The 27,500-nt window shown below is 39.7% G+C and overlaps 2 protein-coding genes across 3 annotated transcripts in view; one reads left to right on the plus strand and one right to left on the minus strand.

Moving 5' to 3' along the window:
• Positions 1-27,500, minus strand: part of NDC80 (NDC80 kinetochore complex component) — a 2,583,329-nt gene that overhangs the window by 2,267,489 nt on the left and 288,340 nt on the right. The gene's annotated exons all lie outside the window — the stretch shown is intronic.
• KDF1 (keratinocyte differentiation factor 1) overlaps positions 1-27,500 on the plus strand; it is a 198,036-nt gene that overhangs the window by 137,698 nt on the left and 32,838 nt on the right. For both annotated transcript variants that reach the window (XM_044071084.1, XM_044071083.1), the window contains exon 3: positions 20,853-20,930. In XM_044071084.1, the coding sequence (XP_043927019.1) occupies positions 20,853-20,930 (78 nt within the window). The remainder of the gene's footprint in view (positions 1-20,852; positions 20,931-27,500) is intronic.

Genomic DNA, 27,500 nt, shown 5'->3' on the forward strand with positions numbered 1-27,500 from the left:
GACATAGTACAGTTGTGTACCTACCATAAATAGTACTTTTACTTGTTTATGGTTCCTACCTACCATAAATGTAATGTACTCACTGTTGCAGTCCAGGTTACCCACCCACCATACCCCTTTTTCTTTGCTGGGATTTATCTGCACTTCTCTAGCCTATACAACCTATTTGGTGTATTTGCTTGTAGATGAAGGAAATTTTTGTGCATGCATTCTTATTGGCATATTTTTTCAGCCTACCAATTTGGGGGCACATGACATCTGGGGCAAGAAAAACTGAAGAAAATGGCGCCTGCTGCATCTTTTATACCCCTGCCACACGTCAGGGAAAAGGCGACAGCAACCGACGCCGGACCTAGACTTTGGAATTCTGGCCGACTGCGGGTAGCCTGCCAGCAGGATAACCCAAGAGTAATGACTGCAACAGTGAATACACTCTAACATCTACATTTATGGTAGGTACACAACTGTGACCAAGAAAAACGCTGGGAGCCCCCAATGAAGGAACGTATCCAAAAAATGAAATAATCCAAGTGGAATGAATAACCAAGTTTTAATAACTCCTCATGAACACATACACTAGTACATTAACGCTTTCAATGAAACAAGTGCGTTTTCGTAAAAAACTTCATCAGACAAAGCAAAACCAGTTGGAAACAGTTTAGACATTTTAAGTAGTTAATTCAAATAAGACTTGTATTTCCCCATTAGTTCCCACATTAATTGAATAATTAATTCACAAGTAAAATCATTACTTTAAAGGAGTATGCTTTGTAATGATGCAATATGTTACTATGTAGAGTGATACATAAATAAATGTTTATACTATAATAAAATAGGGACTGAATGTAACATATATACATAAAATTATTTAAATATATGTACTTATAAATATGTAAAGTATGTGTGTAAAAAGTTGTATAAAATATTTTAATAAAAATCAAATACAAACTGATAAAAACAATAATAAATCTATCCAGTGAATCATAACTTAGCTTGCCTGATTTGATTGAAATGGCATCATTTAATCCAGGGGGGGTAGTTGCATCCAAGATGACTTGCCAAAAAAGTTCTCGGTATTCTAACCGAGTTTCTCACATGCCCCCCCCCCCCCCCTGGTATCTTTATCAACTACTTCTAATACAAAAAACAAATAAGTAGCCTCTTGACAAGTAATTTTGTGACGGTATAATGCATTTGTGTGATTTTGTTTGCTAATTTCATAACAGTGTTCATAAATACGTGCTTTCAATTTCCTTTCAGTCTTACCGACATAAAAGGAACAACATAATTTACATAAAGCAAGATGCACTAATCCATAAGTATGACAGTTAGCAAAACAATCACTGTGCAGTGTTCTGTTTCTACTTGTCAAATCCAACTTGGATCCATTAAACAAATAACACTGGGAACGGGACCCACATTTGAAGGTGCCTACCCTTGCTCGACTTTTATTTCTGCTTTTATTTTCAAAAATATTTATAAAGTTTAAATCCCTTCTGTAGGTGAATGTTAATGGAGTATTTCGTAAAGGTTCCAAATCTGTAAATTCAAGAATTTTTTTTCCATTCCCTACCAACCACATTCTTGATAACATTTGAATCTCCATTGTAATCCAATACATAAGTATCTTGTCTGTTGGTAATGTTTAAGGTACCAGGGGTGGTAGGAATGTCTTGTCCCAATATAGGAAAAAATCTATCTACCCTACCTTTTTTAACTTCCGGTTTCAATTCATTCAACAATGCTAATGGATAACCCCTGTCAGCAAACATATTACATACATGATCACATTCTAATAAAAATTCATTGTCTTCCGATGTCATCCGACTTATTCTGACCTGTTGCCCTTTAAGTTTTTCTTTTGAAAGAAAGGGTGCCCACTATGAAAGTGCAGGTAAGAGTTGGAAAATGTCGGTTTTCTGTATACCCTAGATGAAAATCTACCATTTCGTTTGGAAATATTAACATCCAAATAATTGAATGTATCGTAGTCCACTTGATAAGTGAAATCCAAAAAACTAGTGGTATTCTTGATATATGACAAAAATTCCAAAAATTTTTCTTCCCCTGCTGTCCAAAATATACAGATGTCATCTAAAAAACGCTTATATAAGATCCAACAATCTTGGTATCTGCTGTTGAATATAAGTGTGCTCCCACCAAGACATAACAATGTTGGCATAAGTGGGGGCACAGTGGGCCCCCATTGCCACACCACGATGTTGTTTAAAAAATTCTCCTTGATAATACATAAAATTGTTGTTTAGAACAGTTTCCATCAAGGCAAGGGTAGTAACAAAATCATTGTGTGAAAATGAACCAAAAGTAACCATATATTCCTCCAACCACAATAGACCTATGTCATGTGGTATGCTTCCAAATAAATCAATAACATCAAGAGTAATAAACAATAAATTATCTTGGTAAACTTCTGGTTTTAAAATTCTCAAAAAATCCCAAGAGTCCTTCAGTGTGGAATCACCCAAGCCTGAAAGTTCTTTTAACTGATGGTCCACAAATTTGGCTAATGGGGAAATAATAGATCCTTCAGAAGCCACAATCAATCTAAGAGGTGGATCCATAACATTTTTGTGTACCTTGGGTATCCCAAACACTGAAGGTACTCTCTGTGTTTTGTTAAGTAAATAATTAAAACTTTCCAAGGAAATAGATCCTTCAAGCAACAGGTCATTAAGCAAGCATTGGATCTTGGAATAGGCAATATGCACTTCATTAAGTGAAACCAAAACATACTTGTCTGTATTACTCGGTTATTATTACTATTCAATCAAATCAGTGTTAAAACTAAGGCAAGCTAAGTTATGATTCTCTGGATAGATTTATTATTGTTTTTATCAGTTTGTATTTGATTTTTATTAAAATATCTTATTCAACTTTTTACACACATACTTTACATATTTATAAGTACATATATTTAAATAATTTTATGTATATATGTTACATTCAGTCCCTATTTTATTATAGTATAAACATTTATTTATTTATTTATCACTCTACATAGTAATATATTGCATCATTACAAAGCATACTCCTTTAAAGTAATGATTTTACTTGTGAATTAATTATTCAATTAATGTGGGAACCAATGGGGAAATACAAGTCTTATTTGAATTAACTATTTAAAATGTCTAAACTGTTTCCAACTGGTTTTGCTTTGTCTGATTAAGTTTTTTACGAAAACGCACTTGTTTCATTGAAAGCGTTAATGTACTAGTGTATGTGTTCACGAGGAGTTATTAAAACTTGGTTATTCATTCCACTTGGATTATTTCATTTTTTGGATACGTTCCTTCATTGGGGGCTCCCAACGTTTTTCTTGGTCTTGGTTTTGGTTTTGGTTTTTATTGCTGGCATCTTTTCAGATTACAGGTACACAACTATACTTTTCAAATCACTTGTCAAGTTTCACAAACACACTTCCCCAAGACGTCTGTCTTACCTAGTAATAAAAATCATTTCAGTGCTGGATTTTACATAATGTGGTCATCTGACTCTGGTTCCCACACTACCCCCTTTACTAGAAACTGAACCAGAATCTAGCACCTGTGTGTCAACATATGTATGTGTGTGTGTGTATGTATATATATGTATATATAGATGTGTATAGATGTATCTATTTATCTATATATAGATTTATCTATATATAGATTTATCTAGATATAGATTTATCTAGATATAGATTTATCTAGATATAGATATATCGATATATCTAGATATAGATATATCGATATATCTAGATATAGATATATCGATATATCTAGATATAGATATATCGATATATCTAGATATATCGATATATCGATATATCTAGATATATCGATATATCTAGATATAGATATATATCTAGATATAGATATATCGATATATCTAGATATAGATATATCGATATATCTAGATATAGATATATCGATATATCTAGATATAGATATATCGATATATCTAGATATAGATATATCGATATATCTAGATATAGATATATCGATATATCTAGATATCGATATATCGATATATCGATATATCTAGATATCGATATATCGATATATCTATATCGATATATCTAGATATAGATATATCTAGATATATAGGGATATCTCGGGAGATCTAAAATGTACACACACGCGCGCGCACAGCTTTGCTAAGATGTTATAGCATCTGGAAGCTGTAAAACCAGTTCAAAAACTTCCACCCTTCCAGGTTAGCCATTAGCCCCCCCCCCCCCCCAAAAGGACAGTACAGTAGGATTCTTATTCCTGGTTTTCAAAGCTATTTTATCTCTGGCTGCAATCGGATCTGTAAGATACGATCTTTATGGCCTAAACCAGGTAATGTCTGACCTATTACTCCGTTATCTGGATTGAGCTTAATTAACCTCTTCTCTTCAAGCATCCTCTCTAAAGTATATTCAACAGTTATTATGCAGTGTGACATACAGGTGTATTTCTTTTCTGTCCAGCAGGACCCACTGTTTATGCATTTTTAGCACAAGTAGCTTTACAAATACATTTTCAACACTAGCATCTGTATAAATCAGTTTGATATACAAATGACATACAATTCTTTACAAAACTCCAGCTAGCTATGCTGGCATATGTTACACATGCACTGTCCTACTCTCGCTGGCATAGCTGTCACTAGCCAGCATTGTCACGGGCTCCTCCATACTTTAGATATCCACAGGCAACTTGGATTTTATCTGGACAAAACTAAGATTATTACAAAGTCAGATCAGCTTTTTGTCTCTGGCCACCCCACGGCTCTGGTAGACTTTCTCCTGGATTTCCAAGACTATTTTTTACGTTCTCAACATGGTAAGACTCTCCTTTACCTTGTTAGGGCTCATTCCACCAGGGCTGTTGCCTCATATGGGGCTTTTTTCAAGGGATTGGACACAACTCAATTTTTGAAGGACCTCAGTCTTCACCAAACACTATAAATTGGGTGTAATTTCTAAATCTAAAACAGGATTTTCCAGAACCATACTGCATGGCTTCTTGGAAAGCTCCTTGTCTGCTCCCTCCTCCCTTATTTCATGAGCTTTGGTATTCATCCTCATGTAATGAATAATGCAACAAATGAACAGAAAGACATAGAATAGTTGTGTAAAATGTCACTATAGCGATAGATGTCCTTTTCAGTGTTGCAGTATTCCTGTCCCTCCCTTCTTCTTGGATGATTCTTAATCTATTTCCTTAGGCTGGAATTCCTACTGAGGCAGTCCGTTATGAGAATGGTGTATGCGTTTGTCACTTTTATATGGCTGATATGGCTGATGTCAGATCTAAGTGCCATGTACCATGCACCTTACAGTAGTGAAGTCTTGTATACTGGTTGACAGGTTGCCTATGGTGGGTAACTCCCTCGTGGTATGAGTACTGCAACAGAGAAGGACATCTTTCCTTATGGTACAATCTTACAAAACTGTCTTCTTCTTTTTACTTTCTTTAGGAAATGGCCAAGAAAAATTAGCATAACCTTCCTCACAGAGTGGACCTATTCACACAGAACAAGGGGTATTTGATGTATCCTGACCCCAGACAACTGCAACTAACTGCCCTGATTGAAAAGCGATGGCTAAAGATTTTGAGGACATGCCACAGGTATTAAATGAGGCCTGTACCTGTTAATAGAAAATTGTACATTAGTAAATGGAAACGATTTTGTAGCTGTTAAGACAGGAACTAGCATGGTTTTCAGGGCTATTGTTTCTGTAGTTCTGCTTTGTAAGTTCCTGTCTTCTGGCCTGTCTTGTATCTCCATCAAGGTTCATTTGTCATCTGTTTCAGCATATCTACCCATGGATCCCCGCTTTCAATTCAGTGTCGTGTGAAAATGTTTTTGAAAGGGGCATTGCATACCAGTTTTCCTTGAAAACTGGTGGCTGATTCTTGGAATCTTTAACTGTTTTGTAAAAAAAAATCTTTGTTTAAACCAGGTCATCAGGCTGACTTGAGGTTCTTAACAAGGAAAATGGTGTTGCCAATGCTTTGATTTCTGCAATACTAGAATCCAAGTTGCAAGCTGTTATGGTGGGTTATCCTTCTCATTTTCCACAAAGATAGTTTCCTTGAAACAATTCTCTAAACCTATAGTGGGATCCAAATTGGCTTTAAACCTAGCTGTCCATCTCCCTGTCTTTCCTAGCTGTCCATCTCCCTGTCTTTCCAGAATGAAAAAATGAGGGGGGAGAGGATACTCTACCATATTTCTGTCAAGACAGTACCAGAATTGTCTGAACAAAATCTTTCAGGAACTCTTTCTTATTTTCACAATAAATGAGTCAAGGCAACCTGTGTCAAAGTAGACTGTTTCCTAGTGGTGCTATCATGCTGTTACCTTGTCTTATACCCATCACAAGACAGGTCAAGCAGAGTCTAGGCTTATTTCTACCAGGGCCTCCATCTAGAATCCAACCTTTGAAGTGCCACAGAAGTGTTCTAGAAACAGCAGCTTGGTTGCCTGTATATACTTTTTACAAAACACTATAAACTAGATTATTGGTCCAGGTCTAAGACTGGCTTTAGTAAGACCATTCCCCAGGAGCTCCTGGACCATTATCCTTCCTTCTCCCCAGTCTGTGAATGCTGTGGTAATCTAGCCATATAGCTAAGGCTAATATAGAAGTGATTCATATGATAGGCATACTACAGTTGTGTACATGAACTTACTGTAACAAGGTAGGTTTGTGAATGAACCCTGCTGCGATATCTGTTACCTTCCTCCATACTCATTTTTGTATGTTTTTATTGCCAGGGTGAGGACCTTTTATTTTTGTTCTGCAAGCATTACCCTTGACAGGGCTTTAGCCTCCCACTCTGTTGGCATGAAAGTTCTGAATGGCTTGGTGCCCACCCTGATAGTTTACTTTAGCTCAAGTTAACTAATGTATTGGGTGCATGGAAGGTGCCCTGAAAGCTTTGGAAGCTGGCCAACTGTGTGTTATCCTTAGCAGGATGTAACCTATATAGCTGAGGCTACTGCAGCAGTGATCAGTCAAATGTGCACTGTCATGGTAAGTTTTCTTGTTTAACTGCAATTTCCATACAGTCTACTTTTCAAGCATTCAGGACTGGCCTTTGGTGAACTTGTGCCCTAGGCAAAAGGGCTCCACAGCACCCCACACCACACAAGCTGGTGCCCCCATCCTGGTCTATCTGCACCATCCAGATTACTGGAAAAGTGCCCCTGCTAGAACAGCTCTCTAGGTGGCTGCCTAGTTGACCTATGCCTAAGGCCAGCTATGCAAGGATTGGATCCTTTTATAGTACTTTGCTCATCGTTGCATCATTATTAGATTATCTATTTGCTCAGTCCCTTCATCAACACTCCCGTTGAGTCTCTTCTGTTTGGCCGTAAAGTTAGACACCTTAGCCAGGTGTGAGAAAGATGGAAAGACCCTGTCTGCTGTTGTCGTATGTTTTTCCACCCCTCAGCGATTGTATACCAGGAATCAGAAGCAGGAAGATGTGGTTCAAGGAATCCCAAGGGCCTTTTTGTGACGCACATGGTGAGTTTCTCTCTGGGGTAGAGAGGAAAACTCAAGATGACTCCCCTCCCATGACAGAGGGGGCCCACGAAACCTAAGCTTCAGCGACTCCATCTCTGGGCAGCCCCATCAGCACTCCTGAAGAGCAGCCCAATTGCTTACCTTTGGAGGCAGTCGGGGGATGATTCTCTGCACCACTTGGCCTGGCATTCAATAACCTCAGATTCCTGGGTGCAGATAATAACCAGAGGTTACTATATTCCCTTCAGCCTTTACCCAGGGTCACAAAGACAAATTCTTGATGTTCCACTCAGTCAAATGGATGCAGCAGCTCAAGAAGAATTAAAGCTGCTACAGAAGAGTGATCCAACAGTCCCACCAGACCAAACAGGATCTGGATTTTACTCAAGATTCTTTATAGTGCCAAAAAAGACAGTGGACTGAGGCCAATTTTAGACTTCAGTATCTTTAACAAATTCATCAGACAAAATTCTGGATGGTCAGTTAAGTCTGTCCTTCCATTTCTGGGAAAAGATGATTGGATGTGCTCAGTAGATCTTCAGGGTGCATATTACCATATAAAAATGGGAAAACTATCCAGAAGATTGTCTCCGCTTCTGGCTGGGAGCCAATTGTTATCAATTTCGGGCATTGCCTTTCAGTTTCACCACAGCCCCCAGGGTGTTCACCAAATGCATGGCAGTAGTAACTGCTCACTTGAGACTGTAAGGATTCTGGGTGTTTCCATATTTAGACTAGTGGCTCCTTACTGCCCCCATCAAATGTCTACTGCTACACTTTAACTGGCAGACATATTGGGCATCTCAATAAACGGAAGTAGAAACTTGTACCAGCTCAAAGCTTAGAATTCATTGGAGCAATTTTCGAGACAAGATCCTGTCTAGTTGCTCTACATCATCACAGGTTACAAAGGTTAAGAGCCTAGCTGCAACCAATACTCTCGAGACTTGGTCCCAGCTTGTTTAGTCTTACAACTATTTGGTTCAATGGCAGTGGCAATCACTCTGGTTTCACTGGTGAGATTCCATACGAGGCTGCTTCAGTGGCTTCTAGCATCTCCGTGGTCCCTACTGACATCCCATGTCTTATCCAATCCGCGTAACAGACCATTGCAAACAATTTCTGAATTGGTGGATGAAGCCAGAGCATCCCATGTCTTATCCAATCCGCGTAACAGACCATTGCAAACAATTTCTGAATTGGTGGATGAAGCCAGAGCACGAGTTCTGGAGTCGCCCCTTTTCACCACCCCCCCTCAATCCAAGGCCGTAGTGACCACTGATGCATCTGTGATGGGGTGGGAGAGGGCATTTTCAGGGAAAAACAGTCCAAGGCACTTGGTCCCTATTATAGGCTAGTCTACACATCAGTGCCCTAGAACTGAGGGTGGTGCTTCTAGTATGGCAAGCATTCCAATATGCTCTTCCGTCTGGGACGATTGCTATCCAATCAGAATGTCTGTCCGGTACATCAACAAACAAGGAGGAACCATATCTTACCAGTTGTGTTGGGAAGCCCTGAGAGTGTGGCAATGGGTGATGGATTCAGACTGCTTTCTGATGGCAGTTCACATTCCCTGGATTTCCAACGTGATTGCAGACAAACTGAACAGAAACATTCTTGTGCCTCACAAGTGGTCTCTCAATCCTGTAATCTTGACAGTGGCAATTCACATTCCCTGGAATTCCAATGTGATTGTAGACAAACAGCAGAAACATACTTGTGCTTCACAAGTGGTCTCTCAATCCCTTAATCATGACAAATCTTTCGTTGTTAGGCCAGCCTTGCGATCTCTCTGCCTTTCCCTCGAACCACAAATGCAGCAGCTACTTTGCCCTGATCCCCCCCCCCCCCCCCGGGAGGAGTCCGAGAGATGCTCTGATATATGGTTGGCCCCCAGGTCTGCTGTATGCCTTCCCTCCCTTTCCCCTGATAACACATTTCTTAAAGAGCAGCAGTTGAGAAGCAAAGTGACCCTCGTTGCAGCCTATTGGCCCAGTCAATTCTTGTTTCCCTTTCTGTGCCCTCACCTAGTTCACCCCCTATGGACTCTGGATCCAACTCCAGGACTGCTGCCTCATCCACAGGGGCTGGTCCATCCCGACTTAACGAGTCTGAAGCTGACCACTTGGTTTCTCCACTTCAGTAATTGCCAGGCAGAGTAATATATCTTCCCCAGTGCAAAAGATACTTCAGGCCATCCACCAGGAAAATGTATCATAATAAATGGAACAGATTTGTGATCTGGGCTCAAGAATAACAACACTGTTCCTTCTCGGCCCTGATTCATAAAGTCTTAGAATACTTGTCAACATTATTCTAATTAGGAGCCTCAGCTTCTGCTATCCGAGTCCATTTAGCAGCTATCTCCAATTTTCAGAATGGCTTTAAATTATTTTTCCTTTATCTCACACTAAAAAACATTCTTAAAGGGAGCCCTGCATCCGAGACCTCCACTTAGAGCCTGTTGAACCTTGGAATTTGACGCTAGTCTTACAAACTTTAATTCAACAACCCTTTGAGCCATCAGCCACCTGTGACATAATTTTTGTCTTGGGAAACCTTATTCCTGGTAGCAATCATGTCAGCCAGGAGGATCTCTGAGTTACAGGCCTCGTGTGTAAAACGGCCATATATTTTTCACAGAGAGTATCACTTCGGGCTAACCCCTCCTTTCTACCCAAAGTTGTTTGATTCCAATTCAAATCTTAACCAGTTCATTGACTTGCCAATTTTCTTTCCAAACTTTTCTAACAAAGGAGAATACAGTTTGTACTTGTTAAACGTGTATAGACAGTTCCAATTTTCTCAATGATTTAGTCCCAAGTAAAAATGTATAAACTCTTCCTGTCAGTTTCAGGTCCAGGATTAGGAAAACCTGTTTCCAAAGTCACTTTATCAAAATGGTTGAGAGATTGCATTGCCTTTGTTTATCAACGGAAGAAAATGACCATCTGCTACAGTCTAGGCTGACTCCACCAGATCAGTGTCCACTTCAGTGGCCTTTCACTCGAGAGCCTGTATGGATGACATTTGCACAGCAGTTGCTTGGGCTACCCCTCATACCTTTATTACTCATTACAAATTGGATATGGTCTCCAGGGGAAGTGCATCCTTTGGCTCAGTGGTGCTCAGGAATATCCTTCCATAGGGCCTCCCAGGGCATAAAGTAGCTAGGGGACTCTGTCCCATCCATCATGAATGAAGATCGACAACACAGATGGAAAGTTATGGTAAGAAAACTTTTTTTAAGGCCTAGTTTTTGTTATGCTTTTGTGGTTCGTCTTGCACCACTGTATGTAATGCATAAAATGGCGATCTACATCTTCATTGCACCAGTGACTGTTTTGGGGCTTCAGAAAACAAAACATGACATTTTCCCTGTGATGACTGTGAGGTTTAATGTTCAAATCAACTGAGGGAAAACCTGAAGTATGTGTAGACAGATGGACACAAGTCTATTGACAGTCATCATATGTGATATCACACAGGAAAAGCATAATTTGTGTGGGCCATGTTTTCACTGAAGTTTTAAATAAAAGATTTGCATTTGAAAATTGCATTACAGCATTTTAACTTCTGATGCAGTAAAGCAGTACAGTATTGTATTATTGTAATGCAAATGAGTTGCTATTCACTATAGATTTTGTGCTGCTTGTAGCTTTTCTATTAATTGCTGTCCATTGCTTTCATGGTGTGTTTGCACCAAGTTTTGATATCACTAGTTCTATTATTTACCTGGCATGCCTCCTAGCTTTTTGATTTATTATATGGGGTGACAGTGATTTTTGCTTTCTGCACTATGGCCATGTTACTTACAGGATGCAGGCATGGGTGTGCAAGAGTAGCTCAACTTCGAGTTGCACCAAGAAAGTGTCACTTTTTATTGAGGTAAAATGGGAGACGTGAGCATTGTAGTTATGGCAGTTCACTTTAATGTGTTTTGAGATAAAATTTGGGAAGGTAGTTTTAAGGTTAGTTATAGGGTTTTACTGTTTGAGTTGGGTTGGGAAGGGTGGCCTAATGGTTAAGGTGTTTGCCTTGCAAGCAAAAGGTGCAGGGTTTGAGTCTCACAAGGGATAAATGGCTAGGCTTAAAATGGCTCGCAAGGGCAGTTAGCTTAGTACTAATCTATGAACCTATGAGTTAGGGAGTGTGTTTCACCGTTAAAGCATTATAAAGTAGAACATATTTGATTAATATATATAATTTGGTAGAACTGTTTTTTTTCCTTTACAGTAACAGGTTTGTTAATCGTAATAGTGCAATATTTTTAGAAATAGCATGCGACATAGCATCTGCAAGTGCAGAAAAGAAATGTGCATTGGTTTAACAATGTGCTTGTGTGGAACAAAAAGTATTGTACTTTTGAATGTTTTTGTAATAAATGGCATTTAACAATAGAGGTTTGTTAAAGATATAAGCAGGTGAATGTGTAGATATTCAAGGGAAAAGGGAAATGGATAACGCAGCAGGAAAAAAGTTACTATCCTATCAATGAAAGAACATTTTAGCCTGCTGAGAACTGTTTTTCTGTGGATTGAGATATTGATGCAGACAGAATGCTTCAATACAGGAAAAAATGTTTTCAAGGACAGTTTTGAAACTATAAAAGTGGTTGAATATTGTGGCAGACATTTTTGTAATCTGAGAAGCTGCACTTCCTCAGCTGAATCTGACAGTAATCTGTGTTGTAAAGAAAATATTTTTAATGTCTCAGTATTGCTTGATCGGCTTGTTTCAGTAAGTCTGTCAGCAATTACTAATATACAGCTGGACAGTTTTTTGTAAGACCTGACACACTGTTAATTTAACAGTGGTGTGCCAGACCTAATTCAGACCTTTTAAATATTCATAAAGTGCTACAACAAGCACTAGTTAATATTTTGTTTGCGCCAGCCTCAATATGGTCTGTCTTGAACAGCTCAGCAGCATCAGGAAACGTCCAGGTGGATGAAATGAGATTTCATCTTTGCATCTGCTCTGAGACGTTCAGCATTTTCGACGAGAGGGAGTTTCCAGTTTGCAGTTTTAGTCTACAGGCTACCCACCTGTTAACAATTTCTGAAAATGGTAAGCCTCTTTCTGAAATAATGTGGATACTAGCAAGGACATAAGTGCTAAATGCACATGTTCTGTGGCCATAGACTTAAAACCAGACTCCTGAAAAAATTTGGACATTATAACGTTGGTGGTATGAACAAGCCAGTAGTGATAATTGTAATGCAGCATTGTTTGGTATAAATACAAGTGAGAGTGTATATTTGTAATTTGATTCATTGTTTTGATCAGTATGTACAACAGTCTAAAAAATAAGGTTAAATGTTTTAACTGTAGAGGCAGAGATCCTAGTTTTTGTTATAAAAACTGTTAGACGTCGTAAAGACTGCAGGACAAGTCAAAATTGGGTGACTTCAACTACCCAAACATAGACTGGGAACATTACTCAAGCCACAACACCCTAGCCCAAAGGTTCCTTGAGTTCATAAACTCAAATGCTATGAAACAACTAGTCACCATTCCCACAAGAGTAGAAAATATACTAGACCTGATCATCACAAACATGGGGACAAAATGCTCCACACCGGAAGTATATCCCTCATTGGTGAGATCAGACCATAAATTAATCTCACTGGAGATCCACATCCCGCCCCCACCCCCAGCAAAAAAGACCACAGTAAAGAACTTCTCAAAAGCAAACTTCACACTTCTTAAGACTGGAGTGGTATCCTTCAAGGCCCCCGAGCCAGTGGAAACCACAACCCACGCTGCTGAAACCCTTACAAATGCCGCGAGCACATCCAGGAATGTATGGATCAAGCAATCCCTAATAAAATCAAGACCCTTTCCACCAAAGGCAGGCGCCCGGTCTGGTGGACTCCAGCCATAAACAAACTCTACAACAAGAGGAGAAAGCTACTACATGACAGAGCAAAATCCCTAAATGGGAAGGCATCTCTGATCAATACTAGCAAAAAACTACGATCACTCATAAAATCATCCAAGGCCAACTTTGAGAGAAAAATCGCTAATGACACAAAAGACAATCATAAAGCCTTCTTTAGCTATGTTAGAAACCTGGGTGGAAACTCCCAGATATGCTCAGAATTAGTCCAAAATGATAAAAATCACTGAACCCACGGACATTGCCAACATACTGGCAGACAGGTTCAGTGCAAATTTCTCCTCCCACCCCAAAAGGAGAAATATCTATCCCACCAGAGTCTAGCCTCCCAAACATTTCAGATGCCCAGGTGAGAGCTGCTCTCTCTAAAGCAAAAAACACAGCATCAATGGGACCGGACAGTGTCCCCGGCTGTGTGCTACACGAACTCAATGAGGAACTAAACCCACACATAAGGCTGCTGTTTAATCTTAGCCTTACTACAGGATACGTACCTAAAGAATGGCGTACGGCAACTGTGGTCCCACTCCACAAAGGCGGTGCTTCTACGGACCCTGGAAATTACCGCCCCATAAGCTTGACGAGCCTTGTCTGCAAAGCTATGGAGAGGATCATAATGGAACTAATAAATAAAGACATTGGGGACCTACAGACACTGGATCCTACCCAATTTGGCTTTGTCAAGGGCAGATCCTGCCTCTTGAACTTGGTCGACTTTTCAAACAGTCACTAAGGCCATTGATGAGGGTAAGGCAGTTCACACAGCCTACCTTGACCTAGCAAAAGCGTTCGACACAATACCCCACTCGGGCATCATAGAAAAGCTCACCAGCTTAGATGTAAACCCATATGTCACAAGATGGGTTGCAAACTGGCTCAGGGACAGAACACACAGGGTTAGAGTTGCTGGTGCCATGTCAGACTCTAAGCCGGTCACGAGCGGTGTCCCACAGGGCTCAGTCCTGGGCCCCCTCTTGTTCGGCATTTATTTTTCTGAAGTGCAGGCAAACATAGGGGGATTGTGGCTGACAAAATTTGCAGATGACTGCAAACTGGGCACCATAATTGGCACTCCATCAGACACAGACATCCTCCAGAAAGGTCTCATAGAAATGGATAACTGGTGCCAGAGCCATGGCCTTAGGCTAAATGCCAAAAAATGTGTAGTCATACCCTTTGGGAAAAACAAGGTAACCCCTAATTACCGCATGGGTGGTAATCCATTAAACACGGAAGAAGTTATCAGGGACTTGGGGACCCAAGTTGACAGTAACCTCTCTTTTGACACTCACATTGCCAAAGTGGTTAGGAAGACCTTCTACATTGCCCACCTGATCATGAAGGGATTCACATCCAGATCAGGAGAGGTCATTGTACCCCTGTACTCTTCACTTATCAGACCAATGATTGAGTACAACGCCCCATTCGGAATGTACCTTACCCGACACCTGCAGCAGTTGGAAAGACCCCAAAAGTTCCTCACCAAAAGGATAAAGGGGCTCAAACATGTGTCATACGATGCCCAACTGAAGAAACTCCAGCTCTATTCAGTCTCATACCGTCTGCTCAGAGGTGATCTGTGCCTGACATACAAGGCCATGTCCAACCCGGAATTAATGGACATGCTCCACCTCAAAAAATCCAAATCCACCAGAGCCACGAGAGCAAGAGACTTAAACCTCAACACGGATATAAATAGAACGTGCTGGAGGGACAGATTCATCACCCAGAGACTCCCTACACTATGGAACAGAATCCCAGTCCATGTGAGGCAGAGCCCCTCACTGACTCTGTTCGAGAAATCTTGACGAGTGGATGGGTGATCGTAGGTTTACCCCGGGAATCATCTCTGTATCACTGCTGGACAGAGGCACAGCAAACTAATGGGTATAGTATTCTCATCCTAAGGGGTGGTGAAAGCCACACACACTCTGGCTAGGCTTATAAATGCCCTAGGGCAGATAGCCTAGTATGAACCTATGAACCTATGAAAATTGTCAGATGAAATAGTCATTTTGTAAGTCATGCTAAAAGTTTACAGGTTGTAGAGAACTTAAATGATACAGACTTGCTGCTCGCAGTAGCATGCTTTTAACAAATAAGAAATTATCAACAAAATGTAATGAAAAACACATGCCAGTGTTAAAGCAACGGTACATACAGGTTTGCAAGATGTTTTAGACAGTTTGACAAGGGGTGATTCTCATACAGATGCATGCTACAGAATGTACAGTAGTGCACACAGATGACACTTATAAAAATTTGTATGCAGTAGTTTGTGCAAACATACAGAATTAAACAAATGGTTACAATGGAAACCTGCAGATTTATGGGTTAAAGATGAAATAAATTCCAGTTCAGCTGACTCCGCTAAAGTGCTCAAATGTACACTGGGTGTGGCGAGTTAGGAAAAAAGAGTAACCATACGCATTTTTTAAGGTATAACAGGACAGTCAAGTACTTATTCACAAAATAAAGGATTTAGTTACAGATATGGCATATTTTTTGGTAGCTTATGGAATGTACAATTTAAAGTCAGTAAAAAGTGACAGTACAGTCAAAAGTTCAGATGCCGTGAATGAAGAGTACACAACTCCTATGCTATACTTGTATAAAGGGCAAACAAAGTTTCACAATTAGATCAGTTCATATTTCATGCAGAAATTGCAGTTTACCCAAGCACACCATGTAAAGACTGTATTCTTAGTAATAGTGTATGCAGTTGTACATCTGTTTTTTTGGAACAAAAAGGAGTACCAGGTGACATTGTGTATTTGAGTAAACTAGAGGGAGAATAAGTGACAAAGGAGATTTTTAAGCACATTTTTTTTTTACACGTGGTACTGATGAAGGTGGGTTTAAAATAGGTGCAGTTGGACGTGGGAGAAGTATAAAAAGGTGGGGGGGATGACAACAGGGATGTACTGAGTGGCATCAGCCCTCCAGCTATGGGACGCCCTGATGGATAAATTGCATGTCTTTTTTTCTGTAGAAAACTGGGCATATCACGCAGGACTGTATACTACAGAAAATGGAAAAACAAGTAGGTACAGAAGGGAGTATTTGCAAAGGACTCAGAAAAAAAGTCAAAAAGAAAAGCTAACATTGCAGGATGATAACAGAGGGTCAAAGTGAACTGAATGTTAACCAAAAGAGCATGACACAGATGTTTGGAATACCATAGAGAGAATTTCAGACATTATGGGCAGAAACAAGAATGTGGGAAGTTAAAAGTTCCAGTTATAGTGGGAGGTGCAAGGAATTACATTAGTGACCTTTGAAAATCAACAGTATGTCATAAATAAATTGCCTCCAGGTTTTCAGAACAATCCTTTCATTTTTCATGCAATAGGGACGTTTTTGCAGGATGTGAGTAAAGATGACAAGGTTATTACATTCTGATGTAAACAATTAAATAAATAAAATAAAAATCAAAGCATCAACAATGGATAAAATACATGCAAAACGTATGCCAAGAAATACCAAAGACAAAGTAAAGGAACTGATTGGACCAATGGTCCTAGCAGTACAGAATGTAAACTAAAAGATTTGCTAAAAATTAGTAACAAGAATAGAGTTGTGGTAAACCAGACAAGGTAGATGTTCCACCCTTAGAAGTAAAGACAGTTTCAAAAGGGTGCATGTATACAACAGATAAGATCAAAACCAGTAAGGGGGGGTCAGTGAATGCAGTATCACAGTAGCTAGGGAATACTACATTTGCTGTACAAAAGCATATAAATGGCTTCCTATGGAATGGGAAGAAACCTGTTATGTAGGACATGTAATACCATCAAGTGAGATTAACCAAAGAATTACCTGAAGGTAAAATAAGAAATGTCATGAGAGAGAATTGGGAAATGGTATTGGTACATTAAGATCAATCCTAGATCTACAGTCATGACAGATGCAGCAGAAGCAAGGGTCCTTGTGCTCTGATCGAGGAGTGCTGTATTCTAGACAAGATATAATCTATAAAGCCACAGTTTAAGTAAAATACAATATCTGAAAGGGCTAGAAATACATTGAACAGTGACTGAAGTGATTGGTTAAATGAGTTATTTCCAGAATGGTGGAAAACCATTATAATTCCTGTAGCAGCCATTATTGTGTTCATAATAACGTGCATGTGTGTAACTGTCATCTGGGTATCTGTTGTAACTAATGTAGGTTAAAGGAAGTAACATAACCAATGGAGACAAAGATTCAAAGTTTGGTTCAAATTTTGATTGAACATTTTTTTGGTTTTCAAATAAGAGTGATAGAATTAAAGTAATATTTATTTGATAGAAGTGTGTATGTGTGGTGTATGTATGTGTGTGTGTGTATGTGTGTGTGTGTGTATATATATATATATATATATATAATACATATATATATATATATATATATATATATATATATATATATATATATATATATATATATATATTTATATATATATATATATATATATATTTTTTTTATAGAAGTGTGTGTACTTGTGTGTGTGTGTGTGTGTATATATATTGTGTATATATATATATATATATATATATATATATGTGTATATATATATCACACACACACACGTATATATGTATATATATAGTAATATATATTTGATAGAAGTGTGTGTACTATATATATATATATATATATATATATATATATATATATATATATATATATAAATATAAAAATGTATTTGATAGAAGTGTATGTGTACAAAATATATGTGTATGTATTTGATAGAAGTATGCGTGTATATAATATATATGTGTGTGTGTATACATATATATATATATATATATATATATATATATATATATATATATATATATATATAATTTATTATACACAAACACACGGGTCTACTTAATTTCGTTGAATTTTTTCACCCCGACCACTTCGCTGAAAACTCAAATTACTGAAAACTCATTTCACTAAACTGTGGTCAATATATATGGCAATGTGTACTGCAAGGCAAGTAAAATGCATGTCCGTTTTTCCTCACTGTAGTGCGATCTTGGAGTTGGTGTATATATAGCTAGGGGGGTGTGGGGGGCACTGCCAACCACTTTGAGTACATATTGTCTACTGCAGAGAGTTGGCCATTGGTGTTGTAACTATGCATATCTGTTTAAAGTGTGTTGTTTTGAAGTTTTTGGTAAAATAGAATATAAAACAAACAAGGTACAGCCACCCGCTCCCCCCTAACATATATATATATATATATATATATATATATATATATATATATATATATATATATATATATATATATATATATATATATATATATATGCAACTCCAGGATCGCACTACAGTGAGGAAAATTGCATATATCTTTTACTTGCCTTACAGTACTCTATGCAATTCATACTAAGTTCATTGACATGAGTTGTCAGTAATTTGTTTTCAGCGATGTGGTCTGGGTGAAATGAGATTCAGCGAAACAACAAAGTAGACCCATATACACATACATATACATACATATATACATACACATGTATTGGTGGAACTGTTTTCCTTCACAGTAACAGAGGTTTGATAATCATAGTGTGGTATTTTTAGAATGGCATGTGACATAGCATCTGGAAGTGCAAAAAAAGAAATGTGTATAACAGAATGTGCTTGTGTGTAACAAAAAAGTATACTTCTGAATGTGTGTTTTTGTAACAAATGGTATTAACAATAGAGACTTGTTAAATTATAAACAAGTGAATGTATACAGTTATTCAAGAGAAAAGGGAAATGGCTAACAGCAGGAAAAAGAAAAGATCCTATCAATGAACATTTCTGAAAGTTCTCAACAGGCCGAAATGTTCTGTTTTTCTATGGATTGAGATAAGGATGCAGACAAGCCTTCGGTACAGGAACATAATGTTTTCATCAAGGGCAACATTTTGAAACTGTAAAAGTGGTTGTAGAATATTTTTGTGGTGGGCATTTTTGTAATGTCAGCTGAGAAAGTGCAGTGAATCTGACAGTGAACTATGTTACAAAGAAAATGTTTATAATCTCAGAGTAGTGCTTGGTCTACTTGTCTCAATAAATCTGTCAGCAATTGTGAAAATACAGCTGGTACAGTTTGTATCTGCTGGTAATGTACCTGTTGCTGATGGTTTCAATTTAACATACAGGTTCAGTTAGTGAAGGGGCATTAGGGTTTGAGTCAAAGTTTTAAGGTTGGGGTTAGACAGTTTTTGGGTTATTTTGCAGTTTTAGGGTTAGGAATGTGTTTTTTGGGATACAAGTGTTGGGAGGGTAGGATTATGGTTAAGGACAAAGTTAGTTTAGCTATAGTATGTTTTATATGGCAGTGATAACTTGCATCGAGTGGGCATAACTTGTATTAGCATTTTAAGAGCCAAGATACACAAGTCATTTACACCTGCATTCTACAAGTAGACATTTCTCTGCACCACTAAATCCATGTTCTCTCACTGCATGCAGATCTTACTATAGGTTGTCACTGTGGTTTTACCATGTCTGCATTTTACATATTTTGAGTTGCGTGATTGCATCAGTTAGTGTTTTTAACCATGTTTTGGAGTTTACATCCATTCTAGAATCCTTTCTATGGTTGATTTGTTCTAAAATGGGTAATATTCCTTAAGTTTTGTTTCACTTCTTTCATGGATAATGTTTGACTAAATTAAATTTAAAACAGTGTGGTAGGAGAGTATACATTTTAAAATAATAGTGACTACAAAAGAACACGTGTTTATCAGTGCGAAAGATAATCCAAATACTTGCATCATGATAGGTTTTCATATATGCATTTGGACTGCAGCCAGCTATAGCACTGTTAACGTCCTTTAACAGCTTGCTACTATTGTTACACTGTCATTAACATATTGTCTTATTCGACTGTAAGTGTTACTTCTGCTTTTATTTGTGATGCAAGTTGTCAGGCCTTCTGTGACCAAAATATTGTTTTATGGTGGCAACCTAGAATCCAATGAAATTTAACCACACAGCAGGAAAGTAGTCTTTATCTTCTAGTAAGTTGACCACTGTCATTGCCATCACTTGTATCTTTTTTTCTTCATGCTTGCAGTGTATGCCTACAGTCGGCAAAACAGCATTATTAACATAAAAATGCTTTTCAAATACCGCTCTTCATATTAAAATGGTAATGTGAGTTGTTGATGAGCTTTCTTGTATTTGATTTTTAGACTTAATAGTGCACTGAGTGTACATTTACATTGTACGTACATCTCAAGTACATTGGTGTCCTTGTGCATGGAGGACAGGGAGACAGTACATTGGTGTCCTTGTGCATGGAGGACAGGGAGACAGTAGTCATTTATATACAAGGAAGATGTGATATAATTCTGCAAAGAAACAGCAGGTACGCTTTTTAGAGAGGGCAATTTCTGCCAACATTCGTGTTGCTTTGCTAACTTAATTGTGACATTTCCTAATACCCTACAGGTCTGGATGTACAAATATCTGATGAAACTACATCTGATGTGAAAGCACGGAATATGAGGCCGTACACCACACCTCCAGGTAAAGTTCCTGTAGATAGATTTTAAGTTGTCATTTGCCTCTTCCAAGAGCTTTCATTCCCAAAACTTTCCAGCTGATACTAAAAAAAATAAAGAAACTCTTCTGTCCTTTTTTTCTTTTAACTGCTTATTTTGCCTTATTGAGTGATGCTGTGAAAGAATTCAAGCAGTGTTTACAGACAACACAGCAAATCAATGTTAATTAGAATAAAGCTGTTTAGTAGAGTACTCGCTATGTTGTAGTTTCAGCAGTGTAGTTTTTCATATTAATTTTTAAAGTGGAAGTCAGCATTGATGCATCTTTCTTGGAAGTAAGAGTCTCCTGTGATAGCAGTTAACATTGAAGTGCAATAGCCTGCCCATTAATTTAGGTGTTGTGTGATCTGAGATGAATAAAACATACTGGATAAGAGATTACAGGGACCATAAGATGCCTAGCCACATACACCTTTATGCAGACCCTTTTCAAACACTTTTAGTGCTAGCTTCCCAAATTGTGCAGGGGGAGGTGTACATGATAACCCTGGTGTGAATTTGTCTCACCCATTCAGTCATCAAGATTAGCATTAAAGGTAGCCAAAGCACTACTTTGTTTGACTTGTAGTGGAAACTTAAACCTATCTCCAACAAGATGTTCTTCATCTCACATTGCTGCAGTCCTTACTTATGGGTAGTCCGCTGTCCTCGGTCGGCCCGAATACCAAAGTATTAGGCTGACGTCGGTCATGGGCGCCTAGATCTAACATCAGAGCGTCAGGGTATAAAGGCGCATGACCGACGTCATATCCTCAGTCTTTTTTGCCGCATGGTCCGATGCAGAAGCAGCGTTGCAAGTGCCGTTCGGCGTTCTGAAATTTTTCGTTTTCGGAGTTTCAGACCGATACCAAGTTGGGCTAAGTACCCCGTTGGGGAATATTTTTGTTTTTTCTTGCCTCAGTTACTTACCGGATGTCAGAAAAAGTGAATAATTGTATTTCTTGTGGGAAACGGATACCGCATAGGGATTGCCACTTGCTTTGTATTCCTTGTTTGGGACCGGAGCACGACGTAGTCTGGTGTCGGTTTTGTGCTAGGTTTAATAAGCGCACTATAAAACGGAGGTTAGATTGCGCTAGGTTAGTCTTTGGCAAGAGGTGTAATTATAATATGCCGTCGGATGTTCCGATGCCTGCTTCTACTAAGAAGCGCAAAGACAAATCTTTAAAGCCTAGGCAGGATGATTCGTCCGTTTCGGACGCCGGACCTTTAGAAGCTACAGCTGAACAGGTGGATCCGGCTGAAGTTTCTGTTGAGTTCCAGGGGGAAACTTTGATTTTACAGGATGTGGCCTCTCAGGAGGCAGGTCAGGCTGAAGGGGCCTCTCAGGTTACTATTCTCCCTTCTATGCCTAGGGTGGTTAGGCCTTCTGCTACTGTTTCTAAGGCTCCTTCTAAAGGCAGGTCTGTCTTGCCTTCCTCTGGTGTCAGTTCTGGTTCTTCAGGGTCTGTGCCTCCATGCTTAAAATGGCAGAGGATTTGATTACTTTAATTAGAGGTTCTATGCCCCTCCTGATAAGAGGCCCAGGATGGAGCCAGAGTTGGAAAGTTTGGAGCAGGCCTCAGATGATTCAGAGTCTTCTGCTGAAGACATTCAAGATTTCCCTCCTTATTCTGATTCTGATGCAGAGGATTCCACTCCTTCTGCTTCTCCTCCAGAGGATTTTTCATTTTCAGAAACTCTGCATTCCATGAGGGAGCATTTTAAGTGGGAGGGACAGGATTACTCTGATTCCGGAAGAGACTTAGGGAGTTCTTGTTTTTACCACAGCATAGACCCTTGGCTATACCTCCGGTTTTGGATGTTGTTTCAGATGTTTTCTCGGAAGCTTCCCTTAATCCAGATTCTGTGCCTCCTGCCCCAGTTAAACCGGACAGGTATTACAGGGTGCCTGAGGCTCATAAATATCTGTATAAGAGTCCTAGGGCGGACCCAGAAACTATTAGTCAGGGGCCTAAGGGTGTTAGAGCCTCTGTTGTTAAGAATCCGGTTCCTCTGGATAAGGAAGCTAGAGCTTTGGATAGATGGGGTAAGAAGGTGTATACCTCTTCTACTTTAGCAATGAGAGCTTTGAACTGCCAGTTTCATATGTTGAAGTATCAGAATTTCCTCCTTTCTCAGCTAAGATCTAAAGTGGATGCTTTGGCAGAGGGCATAGAGTGTAAAGAATTGCAGGATTTAGTGCATGTTTCTGAGCAGGTGGGTAAGCACTCTTTGCAATGTGGTTTTGATGCTTTACAGGCTTCTTCTAGGGTGGCGGCCACTGGTTCAGTTATTCGTAGGCACGCCTGGCTTAAGGATCAGAATTTGTCTGAGCATGTTAAGTCTAGAATTCCGGATGCCCGTTTACAATCTGAAGTTTTGTTTGGTCCTCCTGTGGAGTCAGTCTTAAAGAAAATGGAAGACAAGGCTAAGTCTATGCAGACTGTTAAAGATTTTTTGCAGGTACAACCTCCAAAGTTTAGTAGAAATTGGCCTACTAAGGGGTGGACGTACCCTTCTTCTGATTCTCAGTCTAGGGGTAGATCTAGGCGTGGTAGGGGCAGAGCTCAGAGTACCTTCAGGCCGAGACAATGGAGTTCGCCTGCTCAATCTGCTGGTGAGGGCAGGGGCCAGTCCTTTCGTAAACAGGCCCAATGACCTGCATTTTCAGCTGCCAGATTCTTCTTGCCTGGCAGCTCCTTTGGGAGGAAAGTTGGCTCTTTTCAAGCAAAATTGGCATTTAGTCACCCAGGACAAATGGGTATTGGACATTATAAACCGAGGTTACAAGTTCTATTTCCATACCATGCCTCCTTTCAAAGGCATGCCAGACGTTCCTCCTCGGCAAAGGATAGAGGCTCACAGACAAATTTCTTTACTTCTTCAAATAGGAGCTATACAGCCAGTTCCTCTGTCAGAAGTGGGCCTAGGATTTTATTTTCGCCTGTTTCTAGTTCCAAAGAAAGGGAACACGTGGAGACCAATTTTGGATTTATCTATCCTCAACACTTACCTGGACATTCCAAAGTTCAAGATGCTGACTTTGCAACAACTTTTACCTCTGTTGGGAAAAGATCACTGGATGGTTACTCTGGATCTCAAAGAGGCTTACCTTCATGTTCCTATCAGGCCCAGTTGCAGGAGGTACCTGCGTTTTCGGGCTGGAAATTTACATTATCAGTTCTCTGCATTGCCTTTTGGCTTATCTACTGCGCCCAGAGTGTTCACAAAGGTTCTGGCTCCAGTGATAGCTTTTTTCAGACTCAGAGGAATACAGATTTATCCTTATTTGGACGACTGCCTGATTATTGCACAAGAAAGGGACGAACTTCTTCATCATCTACAGTATGTGATGGCAGTGTTAAGATGCCTAGGGTATTCTGTGAACGAAACAAAGTCCAGTCTAGTACCCTCTCAGGACATGTGCTTTCTGGGTGTGAGACTGAACACAGCTTCCCAGATGGCCTTTTTGACCCCGGACAAACAAAGAAGCCTTTCTCTTTATTTCCATCAAATGTCTCTACGGTCCAGGCTGACTGCAAGGACAGTCCTTCAAGCCTTGGGGTTCATGGCATCTTGTATTCTGGTACTTCCCAATGCCAAATTGCATATGAGGAAGCTTCAATGGTATCTCAAAAATGTATGGACACAGCACTGCCAAGATCTAGACACTGTCATTCAGATAATACCTTGCATTCAGAAGGAGTTTTTGTGGTGGGCTCAGGAATGTCACCTAAACAAGGGACTCTCTGTGACCCGGCCAGAGGCGAGTCAGATTTAACGACAGATGCCTCGGACAAGGCTTGGGGAGCACACCTCAATGGAAAATGGGTGCAAAACACGTGGCCTGTCTAACTCCAGCATTTGCATATCAACTTGAAGGAAATGTTAGCAGTCCAGTTTGCATTGATGGCTTTCAAAGATTTACTTCACCCAGGGCAGGTGTTGATTCAAACAGACAACACTACTGTCATGTGGTACATCAACAAGCAGGGGGGAACCCATTCTTACCCTCTTTGCAGGCAAGCGATGATTCTGTGGGAAACTGCTCTCAATCTACACCTCAATCTTCAGGCAAGGTTTCTACCAGGAGCACAGAACTCCTTAGCAGATGTATTGAGCAGACAAATAGTGGATCCTCACGAATGGAAATTGGATCCTCTTGTATTTCAACAGTTGACAGTGTTATGGGGAACTCCAGACATAGATCTGTTCGCTTCTCCAGTAAATTACCAGTTGCCAAAGTTTTGCACGAAAATGTTTCATCACACAGCTTGGAAGGTGGACGCTCTATCATTCAGTTGGAACAATCTGCATGTATATGCCTTTCCACCTCTGCCTCTTCTTCCCAAGGTACTTTTGAAGGCCAGACAAGACAAGCCAACCATGATTTTGATAGCACCGGATTGGCCTCGACAACACTGGTACCCACTACTGAGGAGTTTAGTACGAGAACCTCCATGGCCTCTGCCTTTGATTCCGCACCTTTTGTCACAAGAGGACAGTCACTTCCTCAATGTCAAGATTCAGTCTCTGCATCTAACAGCCTGGCATATTCTGTTTTAGGCTCGGGAGGGTCTCAGCTTCCACAACAAGTTTTGAATGTTATTTTGGAGGCCAGGAGGCCTAGTACCAGGAAAGTTTACGCTGATAAATGGAGGAGATTTTTTATTTGGAGCAAAGGAAAGGGCATTGATGTCTCCAAACCTGATTTAAGTGTTGCTCTTCAATATCTTACTGAGTTATTGGACAAGGGTTTGTCTTTCTCCTCAAAGGTCCATGCTGCAGCCATTTCTGCTCACTATGATTGTGACCCTCCTTTATTCTCTCATCCTTGGTTTAAGCAATTTCTTAGAGGGGCAAAGAATATAAGACCCCCACATAGAGCTTCTACTCCTGCTTGGGATCTCAATTTTGTGTTGGAAAAACTTACTCTACAACCTTTTGAGCCTGCAGCTACTGCCGAGTTAAAGTATTTGTCATGGAAAACTGCTTTTTTGTTGGCCATTACCTCTGCAAGAAGGGTTTCTGAATTACAGGCCCTCATGGCAGTGGAGCCTTTCCTGATTTTTCATAAGGATAGGGTATCTTTGCGTACTAATCCTTCCTTTATGCCTAAAGTGGTTTCTAGTGTGGCCTTAAATCAAACTATTCATTTGCCTACTTTTTATGCAAACCCCCAAAATAAAGGAGAAAATTTTGCATACGTTGGATATTCACAGGCAGTTGCGTTATTATTTGAGCAGAACCAAGGAGTTCAGACAGTCTCAGCAATTGTTTGTTTCTTTTGCTTTGGGTTCACAGGGTAAACCTGTTTCAAAACAAACTATTTCTAAATGGATTGGGTTTTGTATTTCTTTCTGTTATTCCCATCATGGTAAGGAGATTCCTGCTGGAATCAGGCCTCATTCCACTAGGGCTACTGCTACTTCTACGGCCTTTCTAAGGGGTAGCTACAAAAGACATTTTGGAGGCAGCTACTTGGAGTTCAGTGCATACCTTTTCTAAACATTACCACCTTCCTCTTTATTCTAAGTCTAGGGCTGGATTTGCCACTGCAATTTTACAGGGCATTTTAGCGGCCCCTAATGCTTTATGATTTTTACCATCCTCCCTTTCCCGTTGCTTTGGGATTCTACCCATAAGTAAGGACTGCAGCAATGTGAGATGAAGAACATAGTACAGTTTTGTACCTACCATAAATGTAGATGTTCGAAGATCCACATTGCTGCAGTCCAGTTTACCCTCCCTCCTTCCCCACTGTAGTTTGACTTGATGCTATGCTTTAGGTGATGGTTGTTGTTGGGCATGTTTTTGGGAGGTATTCTGTTTTTGGCTGTGGCCTTTCTGGTTTGGCCTTCTGACATCTGGGGCAAGAAAAGACTGAGGATATGACGTCGGTCATGCGCCTTTATACCCTGACGCTCTGATGTCAGATCTAGGCGCCCATGACCGACGTCAGCCTAATACTTTGGTATTCGGGCCGACCGAGGACAGCGGACTACCCATAAGTAAGGACTGCAGCAATGTGGATCTTCGAACATCTACATTTATGGTAGGTACAAAACTGTACTTTTTGCTTACTTGTTAGCTTACATTTAGTTCTTTGATGCGGGTGTCTTTAGTTCCACAGGTTTTGCAAAGAAATGGATAGGTAAATTAGGAATTTTTCATGGCAAGACACAGGTCACTTCGCAGCAACCTGAAGGATATTGAGTATATGGAGAGGAGTTCTAACTAAGAAAATTAGAAGGTCTTCTTTACCTCCATAGTTTAGAAGTCTTTGGGGCCTTTTCCAGTTGAGTGATATGCTTTGCTTTGTGCATACTAAAAGGGGCATTGTATTCAGTGATGGGTCTGATAAGGGAAGAGTACAGTGGTAAGAACGTCTTGGAATCTTGGAAGATATTCCCTTGGAAATCAATTGGGCCAAATAGGATTTCCTGACACTAGTGGAAAAGTCATGATCAGATGAGAGACTCATCCATGTAAGTACCTACATCATCCATGTAAGTACCTACATCATCCATGTAAGTACCTACATCATCCATGT

The sequence above is a fragment of the Protopterus annectens genome, chromosome 5.part0 (assembly GCF_019279795.1).
Source record: "Protopterus annectens isolate FY-2018-M chromosome 5.part0, PAN1.0, whole genome shotgun sequence".
NCBI lineage: Eukaryota > Metazoa > Chordata > Ceratodontiformes > Protopteridae > Protopterus > Protopterus annectens.